We start from the raw sequence: 20,983 nt of genomic DNA, 5'->3' as shown, positions 1-20,983 counted from the left end.
GTACACCACTACAACGTTTTTTCAAATAAAGCAATCAATATCGAAGTGTAGACTTTCAGCATGGGGTGGCCTGTTTCCTTATTATTTCATGACAAATTAAAGGGAGAAATAAGGTATGGTGTTGGTTCAGAAGCTTGAATTTACATTTGGTAGCTGACTGACAGAAACGATCAATATGAGGTCCAAAGCCGTCTACCAATAGACTGAAAATAAAACAAAACAGATCTTTCAGAGATAGCAGAAACATTAGGTGTGGCCAAATTGGTACATTTTTAAAGATGGAGGAATGCACTGGTGAGCTCGGCAACACCGCAAGCCCTGAAGATTACAGAAGGCTAAAGTGGATGATTGCAGAATTCTTTCCTTGGTGAAGAAAAACCACTTCGGAGTCAAGGAAGGAGGTAGGAGTATCACTGTGAAAGTCTACAATCAAGAGGAGACTTCATGAATGTAAATACAGGGGGTTTATCTCAAAATGCAAACCAGTCAAGAACAGAAAGCCCAGAATAGAGTTTGATCCTGCACAAGATTCTTTGGATAGATGACACCAAGATGAACTTGTAGCAGAATGATGGGACGAGAAGAGTATGTAGAAGGAAAGGAAGAGCTCATGATCCAATGCATGTATCATATCATCTGTCAAACACGGTGGCGGCAGTGTTATGGCACTGACATACGGTACGGCTAACACCGGAAGTGGGTTACTGGTGTTTATTGATGTGACTGCTTATAGAAGTAAGAGGAAACATATAGGAGCTATAATTTCTGCTTAGATTCAGTCGCATTTTGGAGAACAAAAAACCTAATAGGACTTCACAACATAGTACATAGCTTCTTAGGGCAAAGAAATGAAATGTTCTTGAAATGCCCGAGTCATTCAATTGACCGCAAAACCAACTGAGCTCGCTTTTCACTCACAGACACAAAACTGAAAAGAGAAAGAGCTACAAACAAGCAGCAAGTGAATTCAGCTGCAGTCAAGTAAAGCTCTGGCAAAGTGTCTCAAGGGAGGAACACTCAGCTCCAGGGATCCAGACTTCAGACTGCAAAGGATTTGCATCCAAGTATTAAAAATAATCTTTATATTTATAGCTATGCTTGTTTTGGGAATTAATTGTGAGCCTGCGAAAATAGTTTCATGGGACTATGTTAAAAAAAAAAAAAAAAAAAAAGCTTCAAAATGGTTAAAGCAATATTTTGGTTAAAACCCCTTGAATTAAAGCTAAAAGTCTACACTTATCAATCAGTCATATCTTGATTGCTTCATTTCATATCCATTATAATGTAAAAAAAAAAAGAAAAAGAAGAGCAAAATTAAAAACATTGTGTCTGTGTATAAACAGCTAGGACTGATTTGTGGCCATTCATTAGCATGTATTTTTGCAGAACATTTTAACATATTTCGCAAAGTTTTCCTGACATTCATTAAAATATCCTCTCACAGAAGAAAAACTAGACTCTGTGGCACCCATAGCTTGTAGACAAGAGGAAAACAAATTAGCCTTTGCTCATCAAAAATCCCAGCATCCCTAAAGGTACAGTGAAGACCTGCATCAGTATGCAGAGTTTGATGATATTCTGATTCTTTGACCTTAGTGAACTAGCATGAGGATCTGTTTTAGGCTGAGACTACAAAGCTCTTCTCTAAGACACTCTGGAGAAGGTCTGTGAAATGTTAGAAATGCAAAACAAAGATGTTCTGGTATTCGCAACATGGCATATAAACACCCAATTTCTATTCTTCCTTATCTTTTGCTCCAGTTTCTCAAAGAACACGCTGACACTAAACCCCATTACATAAACTTTAGTAGTTTTTTTCTTTCATCTATTATTATGGATGCATATTTTTACTACTTGATATTCAGATCTATATTTATATATATATATATATATATATAGCATCATACCAACATATTGAAAGCATAAGGTATATTGACTGACCCTTATGACACACTCTTCAGCAGAAATTCAATTAAGAGACATGATGGATGGAGAGATGCAGTGGAAACATCAATAACCCTCAGCCTACAAGGAGGCTTCAGAACAATCAGTGAACAGGCCTGCTGTATGGAAATGTGTGTGTTTTTGTTTCCTGTTCTTTACTGTAGCCTCACTGCCTGAAGCTATTGAGGTCCCTTTTCAACAAGACACTGGTGAGACTGCAGTGTGTGTGTGTGTGTGTGTGTGTAAGAAGGAGCAGGAGGTAAGAAGTGTGTTCTCAATTTTGGTGTATGGAGGAGAATACTGGGGCAAAGCCTATGCATGGAAGAGGGACACACACACACACACATTTATCTGCAGATCTATTTAGTCATAATACACTAAACATGGACTCTAAAATACTACAGTACTGCAACATTCTTTCTCAATCCTGGCCCTGACATTTCACTGCTCTGAGCATGTAGATATTTTGCATCCTTAGAACCAGGTTTATACAGTACAGCATTCACACAGAGAATTCATTCATCACATGTTTCGAGCATGTGTGGTTTTAGACGGTAGAACGTGAAGAGCTAACGGCAGCCAATTTACCGCCACTGCAACCAAAGACAACTGACGGTCCTGACACTGTCAGAAATATTTTTATTAAAATCTTTGAGCGTGACTGCTTTTATGTTCAGATGGTCATCTAAAAGCCACCAATAGGAAGACACTATAGAACAATGTGCAACTCGCAGGACAGCAAATACATGCTTAATGCCTTTTTTGAAGATTTGTTTATGCAAGCTAATTTTCTGCACAAAACCAGATTGCACTGATTGATGATATCAGAACATGGGAATTTTCCCCGACATAGAGAACACATTACCATACAGTCTGTGACAGAATTACAGCATTTTATTGGGATCATCCTGTACAGTGTGACAAGTAATAATCTTAAAAGACTGCTGTAATCACTCATGCTTATATTACCTTTTATTACCCATTATAGATTTAGCCCCTATTTTTTTTGTTGCTGTTTTAATAATCTCTACTTTTTCTGGAGAGGTTTTCCACTAGAATTGAGAAGGGTGGTTGTGAGAATCTCCCATTCAGCCACGAGAGCATTAGTGAGAGAAGATACTAATGTTGGGCAAGAAGGCACACAGAAGGTGTTCAGTGAGGTGAAGGTCAGGGTTCTTCCAGTTCCTCTACACTATGAACCACGTCTTCATGAAGCTTGCTTTGTGCACAAGGAGAGATCTTAATGCATTATAATGCATTCTGTTCAACTGTGTGCTTTAAACTTTGTGGCAACAGTTTAGAGAAGGTCCACCTATGGGTGTGATGGTCAGGAGAACATCAAAAGTTGGTTATATAGTGTATAAAAGACAGTAGCACTCCTAGAGCTGCCATAAATTCTGTGGGATTAAAGAGAATTACTGTATACACCAATCAGGCAAAACATTATGATCACTGAGTGGTGACGTGAATAACACTGATTATCTCCTCATCATGGCACCTGTTAGTGGGTGGGATATATTAGGCAACAAGTGAACATTTTGTCCTCAAAGTTGATGTGTTAGAAGCAGGAAAAATGGGCAAGGATTTGAGCAAGTTTGACAAAGGGCCAAATTGTGATGGCTAGACAACTGGATCAGAGCATCTCCAAAACTGCAGCTCTTGTGGAGTGTTCCCAGTCTGCAGTGGTCAGTATCTATCAAAATTGGTCCAAGGAAGGAACAGTGGTGAACCGGCAACAGAGTCATGGCCGGCCAAGGCTCATTGATGCACGTGGGGAGCGAAGGCTGGCCCGTGTGATCCGATCCAACAGACAAGCTACTGTTGCTCAAACTGCTGAAGAAGTTAATGCTGGTTCTGATAGAAAGGTGTCAGAATACACAGTGCATGACCGGTCAGGGCTGTTTTGGCGGCAAAAGGGGGACCAACACAATATTAGGCAGGTGGTCATAATGTTATGCCTGATCAGTGTAAATCCATATACTGTGGAAGTCAAAGATGAAATAAAAAAATCAATGACCAAACAAACAAGGAAGAAAACCAACAAATTATTAATATTTCTTTTACTATGTACTGTAAGGAGTTGTTTAATGCTAGAGTAGATAGAAATATGATGAAAAGGGTGATATATAATATTTGTATAACTTAATATGCAAAAAGAAATAAAAAATAATCAAGTTCCTTTGCTTACAGTCAACACAAGTAAAGAAATGCCACTGTATAGAGAGCAAAAATTCATCTTACAGTCCTTACACAGTACATATGACCCAACAATCTTTCTAGCTGGCCTCTGGCCTCGCGCCAGTGGAACCACAATAAACCATTTTCATATTTCATTTTTCACCCCTATGATTTCTGACAGGAAGGAGCATCGGATGCAGAGCACTTACTCTGTGAAATTTCTCATTTCGCACTTCAGTGACCCTCATGGGTCTTCGAGAGGAATGCACCCGCATGAATGATACTATTAAGCCATCATTTCAACCACATTTAAGTGCAAAGAAACCAGCAGGGAAAACCTGGTTGTTTTAGAGAATCCTTATAGTCATGTAATCCGAAATCATCCAAATCAATTTCAGCAGTGCTTCAGCTTCTTGGAATTACAGCGGCGACGGGTGAGACACGATTGAGGGGTCAAAGGGCAAGGCTGAATTCTTCTGAAGGCAGACATCTTCTAGACACCCCCCCCCACACACACAAATCCTCCCCCTCAAAAAAAAAGAAAAAAAAAACCCCATATTAACTACAAGGACTCCTCTCCAAGTGTCCCTCGGCCACTCGAACAATCGATAAGACAGCTCACAGGCAATCAGCCGCCATTATTTGTGAAGTTCCACTCCAGTTCACATGAGCTGATAAAGGAGGTGCCTATTGATTCAGTGGCCCTCCAGGAGAGGGCAATTTAAGCAGCCGATGGGGCATAAAACAAACTCAGGGAAGAAAAGCCCTGGGCCAGAGCTGGTTCTGGGGTCTACATGTTGAGTGTCATTCAAGGAAGAAGAGAAAGAGTGTGTGTTTTTATCTCGCCATCTCTCTTTCTTTTCTTTTTATCACTACATCAAGCTTGTAGTATGAAGGATGGAGCTGGGGCAACAAACGATTCATGCTCACTGAAGTGTGATGACCACATTAAATGAGCAATTTGTTATTTTTTAAATTGTTTCGAAACCTTAATACTGCCATGCATGTGCAACTGCTTCGGATCTTGCTTGTTTGTTTCTGGGTCTCGGGCGTCCGTTCCACAATTATGCCCTGAATTGAGCTTAATCAACTCTGCTACTTTTTTCTACAACACAACTAACTAGTCATATATTGTTTCCCCAGAAGTGCGTGTTCACTCAGCTGTGAAAAAGGTTTAGGTAAATGTAAATGTTAATATGGAAATGTTTCCTTTAAGATCAGAGAAGGTTCTAGAGAGGTTCTAGAGAGCACTAAAACTGTTTAGTTATTAAAAAAAAATAAAAAATCATTGCTTTTTAAAGTTTGCTTCAATCAAGTCACACACACACACGTATAGAATTTTTTAGGGTTAGGTTATGACAGTAGAATGGAAAGAAAAAAAAGGAAAAAGTGCACATCATTAGTTCTGACCTTTTTAAACTCCTCCCACGAGTTGGTCCACGTCCAATAATGCGCCTTGTACAGCCCGACCCGCACTGCCATCATCTCATTGCCACGGTAATAGAAAACGGGCCTGTTGAGTGTGAAATAGGATTGGTGAATGCTGGACAGCAGTGATAAGTCGCCCCATGCTCGGGCACTGCCAACTAACAGTGCCCCTCAGCCTTATCCCATTACGCGCTCAGCAGAACACCTTATCCACTGTGGTGGTCTCTCCCTCTCTTTCTGCCTCTGTCACTCTCTCTGTCTGTCTGCACCTCTCTTTTCCAGGGGCTACAGTTGTTAAAAATCTGTGGGTGTATCAGTATATACTGATCCCCACATGTTGTGTGTGCGTGTGTGTGTGTGTGTGTGTGTGTGTGTGTATATGTGTTCACACCTTTCTATTACTGAATTGTTAAAGAAGGAGGAACTCAGATCCAGGCCATCGATGATCCGGTCATCAGGAGCATTAAGGCTGGCTAGAGCGAGGCTGGTAGTGAAGAGATCCATCACGGTGCCCAACTGATAGCTCACCTAGAGAGATAAGACAACACAGAATAGAGAAAGATAGACACACAGAAATGATGAGAAACAGGAGTTAAATGCATACTCATCAAATATTAGCAGCACTGAATATAGTTCAGTTCCTACACAGTAAAGTTCTGCAGTCTTGATTTATTTTACACTGGAATCAGCCAGCAATATTCTTAAAACCTTCACTCACACTGTAATAACACGTCGGTTCTGTTATTTACTACACTAGTTATAAAGCTGTTGTTGTTGTGTATACAGTATATAATCATCATAGACTCATCAAATGATATTATTTGACTCAGTTTGTGTTTTTGCAAGCTCTTGCTGTGATGCAACAAGTGATGGAAAATAGTGCTGCTTTTTTTGGCAAACACTTTCTCATGGCCTTTAGAAAGCTTGATCACCGTAGGGGATGAGAGGACGAACCTGGTGACTCCTGATCATACGAGCTACATCACAACACTACATACACGCACACACACAACACACACACTCTCCATGAAGCCCGACAGGGAAGCACAAAAGGAGTCCGTCCACGGGGCCCTGATGATGCGCTTCTCCAGTCCTCTCTAATCTCAGGCTCAGCGTTATTATACACCACACAAACAGCTCTGTAAATGAGGACTGAAGAGGCCGGGTGTGAGGGAATGAGGGAGGGAGGACGAGAAAGAGAGAAAAGGGGGAGATGGGACACGTTGGAGCTGCAGTTTTATCTCCTTTCGCCAGTTGCGGCACAAAATAAAGCTTTATTTTATTTATAAACTTTGAACTATTTTCCGATAAAATGCCATTTTTTCGCTGTCATCCTTGATCTTCTATTCCATTCTCTCCTGAGCGGCCCTTTGAGGGAGACGGCACGCTCACAATCAGATAGTGCTATCAACCCCAAGCAGCTGGCTGTGCTGTGAGTGCACACACACACACACACACACACACACACACACACACACACAAAACCAGCCTCAGCCTCTGTGAATTCTCCATTCTCTCCATCCGCCACCTTCTCAGCCGGAGACGGCCTGGCACATTCCATTATCCACACACACACACACACACACACACACACACACACAGGAAAAGGAGAAATCAAAGAAGACAATTAATAAAGTTGACTACCTACTACCACCAGTGGATCTTATCCAGCTCTCAATGGGGAAAGAAATACATTGTTGAAAGAAATACAGAAATAAAGAAAGAAAGAACAGAAGGAGGAAAAAAAGAAGACACATTTCTTTATCTCCCATTTAAACTCTGCCCCCCCCCACACTCCTCTTTTATTGCAGCGTCTCTGCTTTATTCTCAACTGGGTATGCATATGTCTTGGCTAAATCCTGGTGGAAGTTATCTGAGGAGACAGACCTGCTATCCCTGTCTAATTCACTCCAGCTCTGGGGCTCAGCTGATAAAGCAAGCCTAAGCGATGGGGATGGCAGCTTTGGGGCTGACAGCGGCTCAGCCCTCCTCCTCCTCCTCGCATCCCTGCATCCTCCCTGTCCATATGTGGGAATGCTGAGCTGGCCGGTGTTCCTCTGCCAACCCATTCCATCACATCCTGAGCCAACTCGGTCTTCTGCTGGCATGCAGAAGTGAAGCCTGCCACGTCTGGAAATCATTAAGCATTTTGGGTCGAGCATGATGCTGAAAACGCATTGGACATGCACACACAGGGTGTTTCGATTATAAAACCTTTAGAAGCAATAAAATAAAGGGGCCAGTATGTTGATGTGACCCACGGGGTCTGGGGGTATTTGTATGGAGCTCATGTTACAGTCGAATACACACAGGTGAACTCCATTCTAATGGGACGAATACTTGCACAATCATAACTTTTATTAAAAAGTAAAAATTCTTTTGATTTGTAAAAAAAAAAAAAATGTCGAGACTATACAGATTTCCTCCTGCTTCAATATTGCAGGTTATTTTGTATAAATTCATGACATATAATCCCAAATAGGTCTATGTCAGTTCCAGGTTGTAATAATATGAAATTTGTGTGTGTGTGTGTTCACTTATTTTACTCTAGCCTGAGGCTGTCATGTATGTTATCTAAACAGAGACTCGCAACCAGCTTTAAAAGTTGTTATTTCTAGCTAGCTGTATAGCCTTATACAGAGGAAATAATCTTGGAGAAGGTAATTATCGATAGTCAGATATCAAGCTAGCTGGTAGTTTATAAATAATAAAATAAAATAAAAATAATAAAAAAAATAGTCCTTTACACCCAGTGGCTTTGTGGCTTTCACAGTGAACAGCCGAGTATAGTGACCTTAACGTTTTAACTTTAACTTTATAGATAATAATAATAATAATAATAATAATAATAATAATAATAATAATAACAACAACAACAACAACAACAACAACAACAACAACAACAACAACAACAACAACAACAATAATAAGGCACAATCGTACCAGCTACATTCAGTACAATTTAATGTTTCACCATAATAGCTTACTATTTATACAAAATGACCCATTCGACAATGACACTCGCTCCTTTCTGCTCATTATATAATATGCAGCTTTATGGCACTATGTTTGTAGGATGTCCAAGCTGCAGAAGCAGTGCCGGTATCAGTGTGTCCCATATGAGGAAGCAGAGCCAGAATCTGAAAGCTGGGTCAGGTTTACTCTGCAGCTGGCGGGCAAATTTTAACAGCGTGGAACACCTGCTTGCCCTGGCACTGCCCTCCGCTCCACCGCTCCTCTCCTCCGCCACTCTATCACTCCCTGAACACCTGGCACCCACACGAACAAAACTTCCCTCTGCTGCCAACTTCTAGGCTTCCACATGCTCCCAGACACACATACACACACCGACCCACTCACCCCTCCTCCTCTTCCCCTGCCTGTCCTTTATCCCGCACGCCTGGCATATTCAGATATAGAAGCCCTCATTACAGCTCAATCCAACCTCGGCAAACACACAAACAGATTAGCCGCTTAAGACGTTCCCAATCCCTCTCTGCGCTATCAGAGTCCTGCACACCCGTCAGATACGAGCCGGGGGCAGAGCTTAACGCGGCCCGCAGACACCTCGCCATTCCAGATCCTCCAAAAATCCCCACCCTGCGCCTCAGTGCTGTCTCGCAGCCGCCCATAATACAATTAAAAGTCATTTGCAGAACGTGCAGCTTTAGCGGATCAGTAAAGAGAGGCTTGCTCTCAGCCGAGAGAGAGAGAGAGAGAGAGAGAGAGAGAGAGAGAGCACAGACAGTCTCAGAAGTTATGTTGAGAAACAGATGCACGCACAAACGGAAAAAAAAACCTTGCTTTTTTGTATCTTTGTCAAAAAGGCAGGAGATTCTGGTGCGTTCCTTTGAGAAGAGGGATTGAATTACAATACCTGATGAGGCCATTAACACTGATTCAACAGTCAAAACAATTGAGAAGGATTGGTTAGAGGATTAAAGCCAAAAGCATTCACTAAGTGCTGAATAAATAAACATATTTATCCATTTCTTCCCCACTGGATAGAAGCCATAGGCCCTAATTCATCACCGTAGTTTTGAAACGACTTCTACAGTTTTTTACCTTATCTGAAAGGTTATTAGTGCTTAATAAAACATCAGATTTTTTTGGTGAAGTGTATGGCTAAATGAAGCTGTAAACAGTGACCCTTTGCACATTCTGATATCTGACGTCTGCGGCGTATTTCGTTCCACACTCCCATCTCTACTACATTATTATTCAGAGGTAGCGAGCTGAATTACACGTCTGACTAGCCAAGTTAATTTTCTGTACTTGTACAGAGATCATGAACACATCTCGCACAAGCTTTCTGAAATTAGCTACCCAGCCACATCAATGCTGGAGCAACTAGATTATAGGACATACTGGTGTCTTTACACTTCATTTACTATTCACCATACCATGACCTTGAGCCATGGGTTTTATTTGTGAGGAAAAATTAAGATCGGAACGACACCAGAGAATATGGTGCAGGTGGAACCAACTCCAGGCTTATAAATAATAATATCTGGAACATCGATGCAACTTGCACAGCAAAGAACCCGATGAATTTCAGGTGAGCCAAATACAGTTTTAGTGCTGTCTACCAATAGAGAAATCGAAATAAGCATGCTCTAATTCGCACCGTGCCTGCTGGGATTCGTCCAGGCCACCAAGCAATAGCAGGCTCCCTCATTCCTCCCTCAAAAGTTGTCTCCTTTCCGCACAGGAATGGTCCGTTACTGCCACCTGAAAACACAGAAAGGAAACAAGCACAGGCATACTGAACAAGCCATGAGAGAGGCTAGATTAAAAAAACAGAGAGAGCAACACAGAGGTACAGTGTTGAGTTTTACAGCTCCTCACTTTGCCCTGGTCCAGACATCACTGCAGCGCCGTTATCAGAAGTAAAGAACACAAACGTGTTCTTGTCGATGCCCAGTTTAACCAGCTGAGCCAAAATCTTCCCCACACTGTTGTCCAGCTCCATCACAGCATCACCATAGCTACAAGACACAGCATCAAACATCTCAGTACTCTTACATAGACCGACACTGAAGCCATGAGAATGCATAAAAAATTCCACATCAACTGTCCAAAATGGCATTTGAAACAAACAAAAAAAAACCCCATCAATAAATCAATGCGACAATGACGATAGAGGGAATAAAAGCATCATTCTTAATAAGGACACTTTCTAAAACAGGAGAAGGAATTGGGACTAAAGCAGCTCACGCTTCTCTCTGCCCTCAACACACACCTCATTTAGCATTCTGAGAGAACGGCTGCTTAGCAAGGTCTGAGATATCATGAGGAATACTAAACGATCACAGACGACCCCGGCAATGCATTCGCTTTCCTTCACTCTTACCACTGGGCCGCTTAAAATCAACATTTAATTGAGCAATTTTAATTTACATTGGAAAACTAGGGGTATTCACTTGATTGGGAAACAGTACCTAGGTTCATCCTCCTGCATTTCCTGAAGTATGAAATTAAGTGTGATTTTATATAGTGGACCTGGGTGACTGCTATCTATTCCTCTCACGCATTTAAGACAAGGCAGGATATAAATCACCTTCATGAGCATAGAAAGAGTTCTGGCTCCTTGTTACGACTTCAGAAGCTGTTGCTCTCACCAGAAATATGCACTAAAGTTTAGTTCTCAGTCACCTTTCCCCTGTTAGTTATATTACCTTAGTTTTATCTATTTCACCCAACAATTTAGTTGTTCGAGTCTAATTATTTTGTGATATATTTATAGAAGCACCTTCTGTCAGCATATTTTATAAGCTATAAAGGCATGGAGGGTTAAGCAGGTTCAGATACTGCTGGACCTGTACAGTGCAGTAACACTCCTATATTCTCCTACAGACACCCTGCTGTGTTCAGTGTAATATACAGTTTGCCGGTGCTTCTGTGTCTAGGGTAAAACTACTCAGATGTGTGAAGCAGTTCCTACTATTCGGAGACCCATAAAGCAACCACTGTGGCAAATCCCCGCCAGCCTGATGGTAATGTAGCTGACCCAAATGAGAGCTCTTCTACTACTAAACCAGTAGAAAACTGACTCATACACTGCTGGACACAGGGACTGATGATGAACAATATGCGTCAATCAATCCAGGCCTTACTGACAGTTTAATGTTGCCATGAACCAAGGGAATCTCCCCTTTAACCTCTTCTCCCATTCAAAAATAGATCCATCATTGCACCATGCACAAACACACACTCCATAACAGAGTGGCTATAATAGAGCACAGGATGTGTTACTTCCCTCTGTAAGACATCAAATGTCTTACCTGCTAGAAAACCTCATCTAGTAATGGATTACAGCACCCATAAGGCACTAGCAATGAAGTCGGGCACTGCAAAGAACAAAGCACCTGGTTTCTTCTCATCATATAGGTAGAATATTCAAGCCCCAGTACCACCAAGCTTCACTGTTGGGCAAGTGAGAAAGGCCCTTAACCCTCCCTTGCTCCAGGGGCACTGTATCATAGTTGTCCCTGTGCTCTGACCCCAATTTCCTCAGTTGGGATACGTGAAGAAAAGAATTCCACTGTGCTGTAATGTATGTGTGGCAATAAGAAAGGCTTCTTGCCCTCAGTTCTTCTTCTTCTTCAAGGTGACATCCACATGAATTGTTCCAGTAAAACATTGCCCAAGAACATCACACTGCCTCTGCCAGATTCCCTTCTTCTTTCCATAGTGAATCCTGGCACCCCAGGTAAGCGATAAACATCCACCTGGCCGTCCACATGATGTCATGATTTATCAGACCAGGTCACCTTCTTCCATTGTTCCATGTACAGTTTTCACATGCCCACTGTAGGTGCTTTCGGTGGTGGACAGGGGTCAGCATGAGCACTCTGACTGGTCTGCAGATACTGTGATGCACTGTGTGTTCTGACTCATTTCTACCTGAGACATCATGAACTTTTTCAGCAACTTGTGTTACAGTAGCCAGACAGGCTAGCCTTTGCTCCCCATGGCCTCATCAGAAGTTCACAGATTGTCCTTCCTTAAACCACTTTTAACAACTACACACAGGGACCCCACAAGACCTGATGTTTAGAGAGGCTCTTACTCAGTCATCTAAACATCACAATCTGTCAAAGTCACTCAGATCTTTACACTTACCCATTTTTCCTGCTTCTAACACGTCAGCTTCAAGAACTGTTCACTTGCTGCCTAATATATCCCACCTCTTGACAGGTGGCGTTTTAACAAGATAATAAATGTTATTCACTTCACCTGTCAGTGGTTTTAATGTTATGGCTGGTTGGTTTAAGTCTCCATAGTATTTTACTAGTATTTGACATATGAGCACCGATAATTAAATACAATCTGGATCTTACCGTCCCCGCTGACTCCGACCCAGGAATTGCTTAGAAGCATAAACTGGATCGTGTGTGGCATCTGGGGCCCAGTAGAGGAAAAAAGGCTGATGGGCTGTGTTTTGGTTTGAGATGAAGTCCAGAGCTTCCTGTAATCAAACATGAGAGGAGCATCAGAGCAAAGAACCAGCACTACAGTATGCAGGGAAAAAATACCCAACAATGTAAATTGTTCAATTGCTCAACCGTGGCAATTATACTGTATATACACCAATCAGGCATAACATTATGACCACCTGCTTAATATTGTGTTGGTCACCCTTTTGCTGCCACAAGCAGCCCTGACCCATCATGCACTGTGTATTCTGACACCTTTCTATCAGAACCAGCATTAACTTCTTCAGCAATTTGAGTTTTTACCAACAGTAGCTCATCTGTTGGATCGGATCACACTGGCCAGCCTTCACTCCCCACGGGCCTTGAATGAGCCTTGGCCGCCCATGACCCTGTCACCGGTTCACCACTGTTCCTTCCTTAGACCACTTTTGATAGATACTGGCCACTGCAGACCGGAAACACCCCACAAGAGCTGCAGTTTTGGAGATGCTCTGATCCAGTCGTCTAGCCATCACAATTTGGCCCTCGTCAAACTCGCTCAAATCCTTACGCTTGCCCATTTTTCCTGCTTCTAACACATCAACTTTGAGGATAAAATGTTCACTTGCTGCCTAATATATCCCACCCATTAACAGGTGCCATGATGAGGAGATAATCAGCGTTATTCACGTCACCTCTCAGTGATCATAATGTTATGGTGTATACCCTTGGTAGCTTATTTATTCCATGAATAAACTTGCAGTTAAAAACTACTGGTGCCACTCAGGAGAACTCTTAGTTTGATCAGTTACTGACTGATGCCTGGTCATGCCGACGCAGTGGGGCATGACATGCCTTTCCAGAATTTTCAGACCGACTGACTGTCCCCGAGTGGTGGAATAAACCTCTAACTTTAATCCAGACATCGGAATCTGTCACTATGTTCAAAAATGGCTACAGACCCACCTCTTCTAGGAACAAAAAAAGAAGAAAAAAAAACTTGGATGAACTTGGCACTGAAACATTTCAGCATGGATGTAGGAACCATAAAACTCACCTGTAAAAAGTGCTGTGTGAGGTCCGATTCCCCAGTTTTCCTGTTGATCTGAAATTCCTCATAATACCTGCAAAACACAATAAGCCACGTGTCCTATTAATGTTTTAACCTGACCTGGTTGACCTTCATATAGTAACTTTAATCAAAGTCACACATGCTGCAGTACGATAGACGGAGCAGGTTGTACCTCAGCTTCTCAATAGACAAATGCATGTTTTCTTTCTACTCTGAACCACGCGCACACTTATATTGGATTGCCTACTAGCAAGGGTGTTAATTCGGCTTCTTGTTAACTAGCTAGGAGAATATTAATTGGAGAATAAGTGGATCAGCACTCAGGTACAGATGGAGTAGTCGGCTACATAAAACCCGGTTTAATCAGCAATCAAATGCTATATGTGTGAAATATAAGCATGCAGTTCCTCCTGTTTGAACAAACAGGCATTAACAGCTTTATGCACTTTTTTTTAGTGTTTTGAAAAGGAAACCACATCTGTTTGCAATGCCTTCTGGGTGATTTCTGCTCATAAAGTTAAATAAACAATTACGTTGACTTGATCCCTCAGGCTTCCAAACGGTCATCTAACAGACTTCAGCTGTGCTAATAAAGCACTGTAATAGTCTGTAAGATGGTATTCATCAAAGGGGAAGTCAACAAGGTTGTGAATGAACGGTATTGGAACACAGCCTTGGTTAGTTCCGCACTTTGCTCTCATGAAGGAGCGTACTTTCGAGTACATTTCACACAACACTGAGGTTGTCTTCTAAACAGCAGCTTGCTGAAGAGTGTTTTTCCAAAGAGTGATTAAGAACTGAATTTAGCGAGGCACACAGTGAGTCTCTGTAGAGCTCGGGCTGTGTTATGAGTGTGAGCGGATGCGTGTTGCTGCCTCGCCAGTTCTCATGCTCTGGCTGTTCCAGGTGTCCTAACACACCGCCGAAGCAACCTGCCGTCTCCAGGGTGTGTGTACGTTCGCGTGTTTGTGTGTGTACGCGTCTGGCCGAGCTCGGGTACGCTACGCTCATTAAACCCACTGCTAAGCACAAAAGCGGCACACTTGCTAGAAGCAATGACCCTGAATGCACATATGGCTGGTTTGGGAGAACAAACAGACAGATAATGGGGGATCCGAACACAGCTGGCATCCACACAAGCCAAAAGGAAAAAAAAAATAAAAATAAACGATTAATTTATCCAGGGTGGTAGCCAAGAAATTCTGGGAGAAAACAGAGGTTATTGTCTCTAGGTAGACATTTTCAGACATGACTGCAGAGGCAGGTGAGGCTGATACATACCTTCCAATCATTTGGGAGTTGTTATAGACAGGGATGTTGGGACAGACACTATCATTATAGGGTCCAAAATGACAGTGTGGAGAACCGAAGAACTGGTCAAAACCATGCTCCAGAGGCAGGTGCTGCTCGCTGTGTCCCAGGTGCCTGGTGGCAGATACAGATTACAAGTTATAAGATGGACAAGGAATTACTCTTCATGCAAAATCAGTGCCAGTGATATAAAGAAGAAAAGTAGTAAATATGCAATTGGCATATAATAATAAAAAAAAATTAAGAGACAGAAATACAAGCAGGGGAATATCTATACACGAATATACACACATGAACATATATGAATATAAACACTGCCAGTTTTAGGGCTCTAGCTCTTGGCCTGTCCCAGCGTTTCATGTTTCTGGACTTCACTGTTTGGTAAAAGGGTAAAGTGGCCATGATTTTCCCTTCTGTCACTGAGTGATTAATTTTTCCCCTCACCATTTTATATATGAATATAATATGAATTTTTCAGTATCCTAGAGGATTACACCCACCTTGCAGCCACTTTTAAAAACATTGCTGTTGCTGGTGCTTTTTGGACATAGCAAAGTACTTGCAAAGTTAAAAGACCTCCTGGCAAACAAAAAGAAATCTGGTCTTGTTGAACTGAAAATATTCCACTGTCAATACTGCAATGTTACTAACAATAACAACATGGCTATTTTTAGGACATAAACCTTTATGTGGTTGGCCTGTATGCTGGTAAAGTAAGGCTGTCATGTCATACAAGAAGCTCCACCTCTCTTAATTTTCTACCTCCAAAGTTCCAGCGAAGACAAACAGATTTAAACCAATCTTTATTTAATCTTAATTTCTAATAATAACACTAATCTAGCTAGCAATCTAGGCTGCTTATTGACCAACAGCTAGTACTTGTAAAGGCACTGTTATTTTTACAGTCTTACTGTTACATGTGTATTTTTTTCTTTCATATGAGCACATAAGGAGCTCATTAAAAACTAGAACTCCACGCCAACGGCATTGATGCGGATGCCTCTGCCGCCAAAACGTCTAGTCGCACTGGTTACTAATTTGTACGCTTGAAATGTACAGTGTTTCAAACAGGAAGGAAGCGACTGAAGAATATCATAAGACATTTGACCTTGACCCTGTACGGACATATGAAATTCCGACGGCTCTATTTTGCTCACAAAAATCCCGGACAGAACCGTGGACAGATGCCCGGACATCTCAAACATAATGACTATCAACTAGTGGTGGAGGCACCACAGCAAGAGCCAGAGCCAGTGAAATCAGCCTCTCTCAACGTAGCCAAGTGCAGCTTTCTGAGCAGTTTAGAGCGTGACAATGGAAACGCAGAAAGAGACAATGCAAAAACAGAAGTAGACGGAAATAAAGGATGATGAATTCTGTAGAGGTGGAACAGCAGAGCTTGTGACATTCTCTGGAAAGAAAAGACAATAAACGGAGAAACTCACCACTTGCCAACAATCTTGCTGATATAGCCTTGTTTTTTTAAGACCTGAGGCAAGAGGATCTCATCTTTGGTAATTCCTCCCACGACCTCTTGGGGTGTATAAGCTGTGTGAGGTACGAGATGCAAGACTCAGTAGATGGACATTCATTCATTTGTCCAGGATTCAATAAATGGACATTCACAGTCCTTCCAGGATTCCATGACTAGAAATTAATGAGATTAAGAGTAGCTTGCAATTTTTTAAAAATTAATACAGAGTTCTACAGATTTGAGCCAAGACATGTCATGTGACATCTTCACAACACACATTTGGTTAAAGTCCTCGTCAAGTCATGTGCTTTCGACATGAATACAGCGTTCACAAAAAAGTAATTACATATGTGTTTTCTGCTAGGAGTTTGAAAGAAGAATGCTGTGCTTGGAAATTTCAGCAATTCAAGAAGTTTTCTACAAAATGAAAAGCATTTTTGGTCTTAACTATCACAAAAAACCTCTGAAGGGATTGATTATACCACAGTATTGTCAAATGTTCAGTTCTGACTAGTCAGATGGTGTTAATAAATTTTCTGACAATACACTAAGCTGGAAAACAAATCTCATGTTTCTATTAATGCACTTATTCTGATCCTTTGTGGCAGAAATGACCGATAAACAGAATAACTCTAGGTTAAACTTGAAGTTTTCTGACCCAGTGAGTCTTCAGGTCAGAAGGTAACATGACAAGCTCTTCTTAGAGATATAAAAGAGACAGCTCAGAGTGAGAGCCTGTTTACAGCTGTTATAACATAGGTGATAACATCAAAATATTAACAAACAGCATGATCAATAATGCAACAAAAGCAGATCGCTGTGGTATAAGATGTATAAAGGATTTCTGGATGTTTCTGATATTTCAAATTAATCAACCATCTGGAATTATTCCAATACAGCTGTTATGTTTTATTCTATATACGTGAAGATAGTAGGTGATGATGTAGGTCATACCGTTCCTGGCATGCGCGTTGGTGGTGTAGAATCCGTTCCTGATTGGAAGACGGCCGGTGAGCAACGCGGCTCTGGCTGGAGAATTCAGGAATGAGAGACGTTTCGGTGAGAATGTGTGAAATGTGCCATCAATCATCAAAAGCATCTCAAGCATGAAGGAAATATATTACTACCGAGACTTGCCTGCTACACCAAATAAAGTGTTAAAAAGAAAAAAAGGTAAGATTTTCCTCCAGGGAAATTCAGCTACAGGTTTAAAATTCACACAATCAACATGCACGCCTCGTTTTCGAAGAGAAAGACAAAACTGAAGACATCCTTAATATGTCCTCGTCCTGCATATTGTGATTAGCCGGCCTTCTTCTTATCTACTACGTGATTAACATTTTAATTAAGGCTCGGAGGCAGAAGGCTGTTTCCACGCCACTAATGCAGATCACCAGGTAGAGAGCAGGAGATGTCCTCCAGGCGCCCTCATCTCACACTGTCCGGATTAACAATCGATTACACCTTATTTGCTTAAATATTAATTACCACTGAAAATGGGTTAATGGTACATCTTGTGCATTAAAGGTTCTTTCAAATTCCCAAATTATGGGCCATTTGCACATTTCAATAGAGGGAGCATTAACCATATTATCATAATGAGTTCTGTCTTCCTGCCTCTCTCTCTCTCTCTCTCTCTCTGCCTGGAGTTCTCATTCAGGAGTGTGTATTAAACTGACCAATTCAAACACAAAAAAAAAAATCTCTGGGATACTAAATCTATAAAATTAGCAGCTAAATCATATATTTAAAAGAAACCCTTTACTCCTGTTTTTCAGCCTAATAATATTCCACACAAAAAATCTGTAAAAGTAGTTAACAGGTTTAACACATGGAATGATAACAAACTTACAAAGTTATTCTATTATTAAGGATTTTGTGTTTAAAGTTCTAAGAGAAATAACGCTATACCGCCAGAGATCAAGGTCTTGATACCTCCACTATTTGTCGACATTAATCATCTTCTTCTTTTGGCTTTTCCCTTCAGGGGTCGCCACAGCGAATCATCTCTCTCCACCTATCCCTATCTTCTGCATCCTCAACACTTGCACCCACTAGCTTCATATCCTCATTTATTACATCCATATACCTCCTCTTCAACCTTCCTCTTTGCCTCCTACCAATATACTCACTCTCCCTCCTCTGGACATGTCCAAACCATCTTAATCTGTCCTCCCTAACTTTGACCCCCAAACATCCAACATGAACTGTTCCTCTGATGTACTCGTTCCTAATAATGTCCAACAGTGTCACTCCTCAACATCTTCAGCTCTGCTACCTCCATCTCTGACTCCTGCCTCTTCCTCAGTGACACTGCCTCTAAACCATACAGCATGACCGGTCTCACCACTGTCTTGTACACCTTTCCCTTGATTCTTCTTGATATTTTTCTATCACACAGAACTCCCGACATCTTTCTCCACCCATTCCAACCTGCCTGCACTTGCTTCTTTACCTCTTTCCCACACTCTCCATTACTCTGGACTACTTAAACTCCTGTACCTTCTTCGCCTCTTCACCCTGTAATTTGTTGACATGAATGAATGCACTTATACAGCACGCATGAGCTGGGAATATGTGTTACACAATAAACAGGACTTGTCCTCTGCAAAACACACATCATCTGGTTTAACTGGTTTTTCTTTAATGTCCACCAGCTCCAACACCGAGAGAGCCGTGCAAATCGATGCTCTAATGTAAATGAATAGAGACTGCACCGATCTGATATCCAGTAGAAAACTGCATCTGATATCAGAGGGGAAAGAAATGAATAAATAATGAATCTGATCTAATTCTGAATCAAGCTAAAGGGTTATATTAATATTGTTTATTTTCAAGCTAAACAGAAAACAGTTTTGGTTTGCATTATGTATTAGTATGAATATGTAATATACCCGAATTACTTTGTGTGTTGTCTTCATTTCTGCACTGGTCATGTTGATGTCTATGTATTTTTAGAGGTTATGGCAATTTTAGATGTCCATCTTAAGTGATCACTCATTTTAGAACTTACTAATAACTTACAAAGCACCTATTAATATACTATACTGTCATATATCCATATTGCAATGCATGTAACATGAACTCTAATCCTTCAGTAAGCAGGTTAAAGATGTACAATGGAAACATGTCAATTCCAGCTGTGCAGATTTCTAGGGTTGTTTTTTTTTCTTGAGGCTCGATCTGGATCCCATGAGAAATGTAAAAGACAAGCACAGCACATGAAAATACATACATGGAGAACAGAGTGGATTTGCAGCGTAGAAGTTGGGGAACAGCATCCCCTGAGCGGCCATCTTATCCAGATGTGGAGTTTCTTTAGAGGGCTCACCAAATACGCCTAGATCACCCCATCCCATCTGAAAGAGAAGATCATGGAGGGGAAGACAGAGATTTCAAAGAGAAGCAAAGTTTTTAATTAGCCTATCAATCGATATAACCATTGTTGTCAAATAGCTTAGATTTGGTGACTTTTTAAAGACATGGTTGAGAGCACAGAGTGACCATTCTCCAATGAACATTGACAGATCCTCCGTGGAGATCGTCAAGAGCACCAAAATCCTTGGTGTTCATCTGGCAAAGAACTTCACCTGTTTGCTCAACAACAGCTCCATCAGTAAGAAAGCCCAGCAGCGTCTTTACTTCCTATGAAATCTGTAGTAGGAAAGCCCATCTCCCTCCCCCCATCCTGACCATGTTCTACAGAGGAACCATCAAGAGCATCCTGAGCAGATGCCCAGTTTGGGAATTGCAACCATCTTGGATCGCAAGATAGTGAGGACAGCTGAGAAGATCATTGGAGTCTCTCTCCCCTCTATCACGTGCGTTTACACCACACAATGCATCCACAAAGCCAACAGCATTGTGGATGACCCCACACACCCCTCACACACACTCTTCACCCTCCTGCTATCTGGAAAGAGGTACCGAAGCATTCAGGCCCTTACAAACAGACTGTGCAACAGTTTCTTCCATTTTTCGTACATTTACTCAATTGCTGGTTTTGCACACATTTCAAACTGCACCAACTGCTGCTATTAAAGAAGTGTGTGTTTACAAGAACCCTCTTTGTTTACAGTTCTCTTATTCTACACATTGTACTGTATAACCTATTATACATAATGAATACTGGTCGGCGCTATTGAGTGTATCTGTCCT

The 20,983-nt window shown here is 41.4% G+C and overlaps 1 protein-coding gene across 1 annotated transcript in view; it reads right to left on the bottom strand.

The window, feature by feature from the left end:
- The window catches only part of galns (galactosamine (N-acetyl)-6-sulfatase), a 37,654-nt gene that overhangs the window by 14,826 nt on the left and 1,845 nt on the right, over positions 1 to 20,983 (bottom strand). The window contains exons 2-11 of the mRNA XM_058382100.1: positions 20,061 to 20,184; positions 17,780 to 17,854; positions 16,797 to 16,899; positions 15,322 to 15,465; positions 14,026 to 14,092; positions 12,894 to 13,021; positions 10,399 to 10,538; positions 10,178 to 10,281; positions 5,942 to 6,078; positions 5,533 to 5,635 (exon numbers count right to left, since the gene is read on the bottom strand). Of these exons, the coding sequence (XP_058238083.1) occupies positions 5,533 to 5,635; positions 5,942 to 6,078; positions 10,178 to 10,281; positions 10,399 to 10,538; positions 12,894 to 13,021; positions 14,026 to 14,092; positions 15,322 to 15,465; positions 16,797 to 16,899; positions 17,780 to 17,854; positions 20,061 to 20,184 (1,125 nt within the window). The remainder of the gene's footprint in view (positions 1 to 5,532; positions 5,636 to 5,941; positions 6,079 to 10,177; positions 10,282 to 10,398; positions 10,539 to 12,893; positions 13,022 to 14,025; positions 14,093 to 15,321; positions 15,466 to 16,796; positions 16,900 to 17,779; positions 17,855 to 20,060; positions 20,185 to 20,983) is intronic.

The sequence above is a fragment of the Hemibagrus wyckioides genome, linkage group LG27 (assembly GCF_019097595.1).
Source record: "Hemibagrus wyckioides isolate EC202008001 linkage group LG27, SWU_Hwy_1.0, whole genome shotgun sequence".
Classification (NCBI taxonomy): domain Eukaryota; kingdom Metazoa; phylum Chordata; class Actinopteri; order Siluriformes; family Bagridae; genus Hemibagrus; species Hemibagrus wyckioides.
The sequence above is the reverse complement of the archived record's forward strand: the minus strand, read 5'-3'. Positions and strand labels throughout refer to the sequence as shown.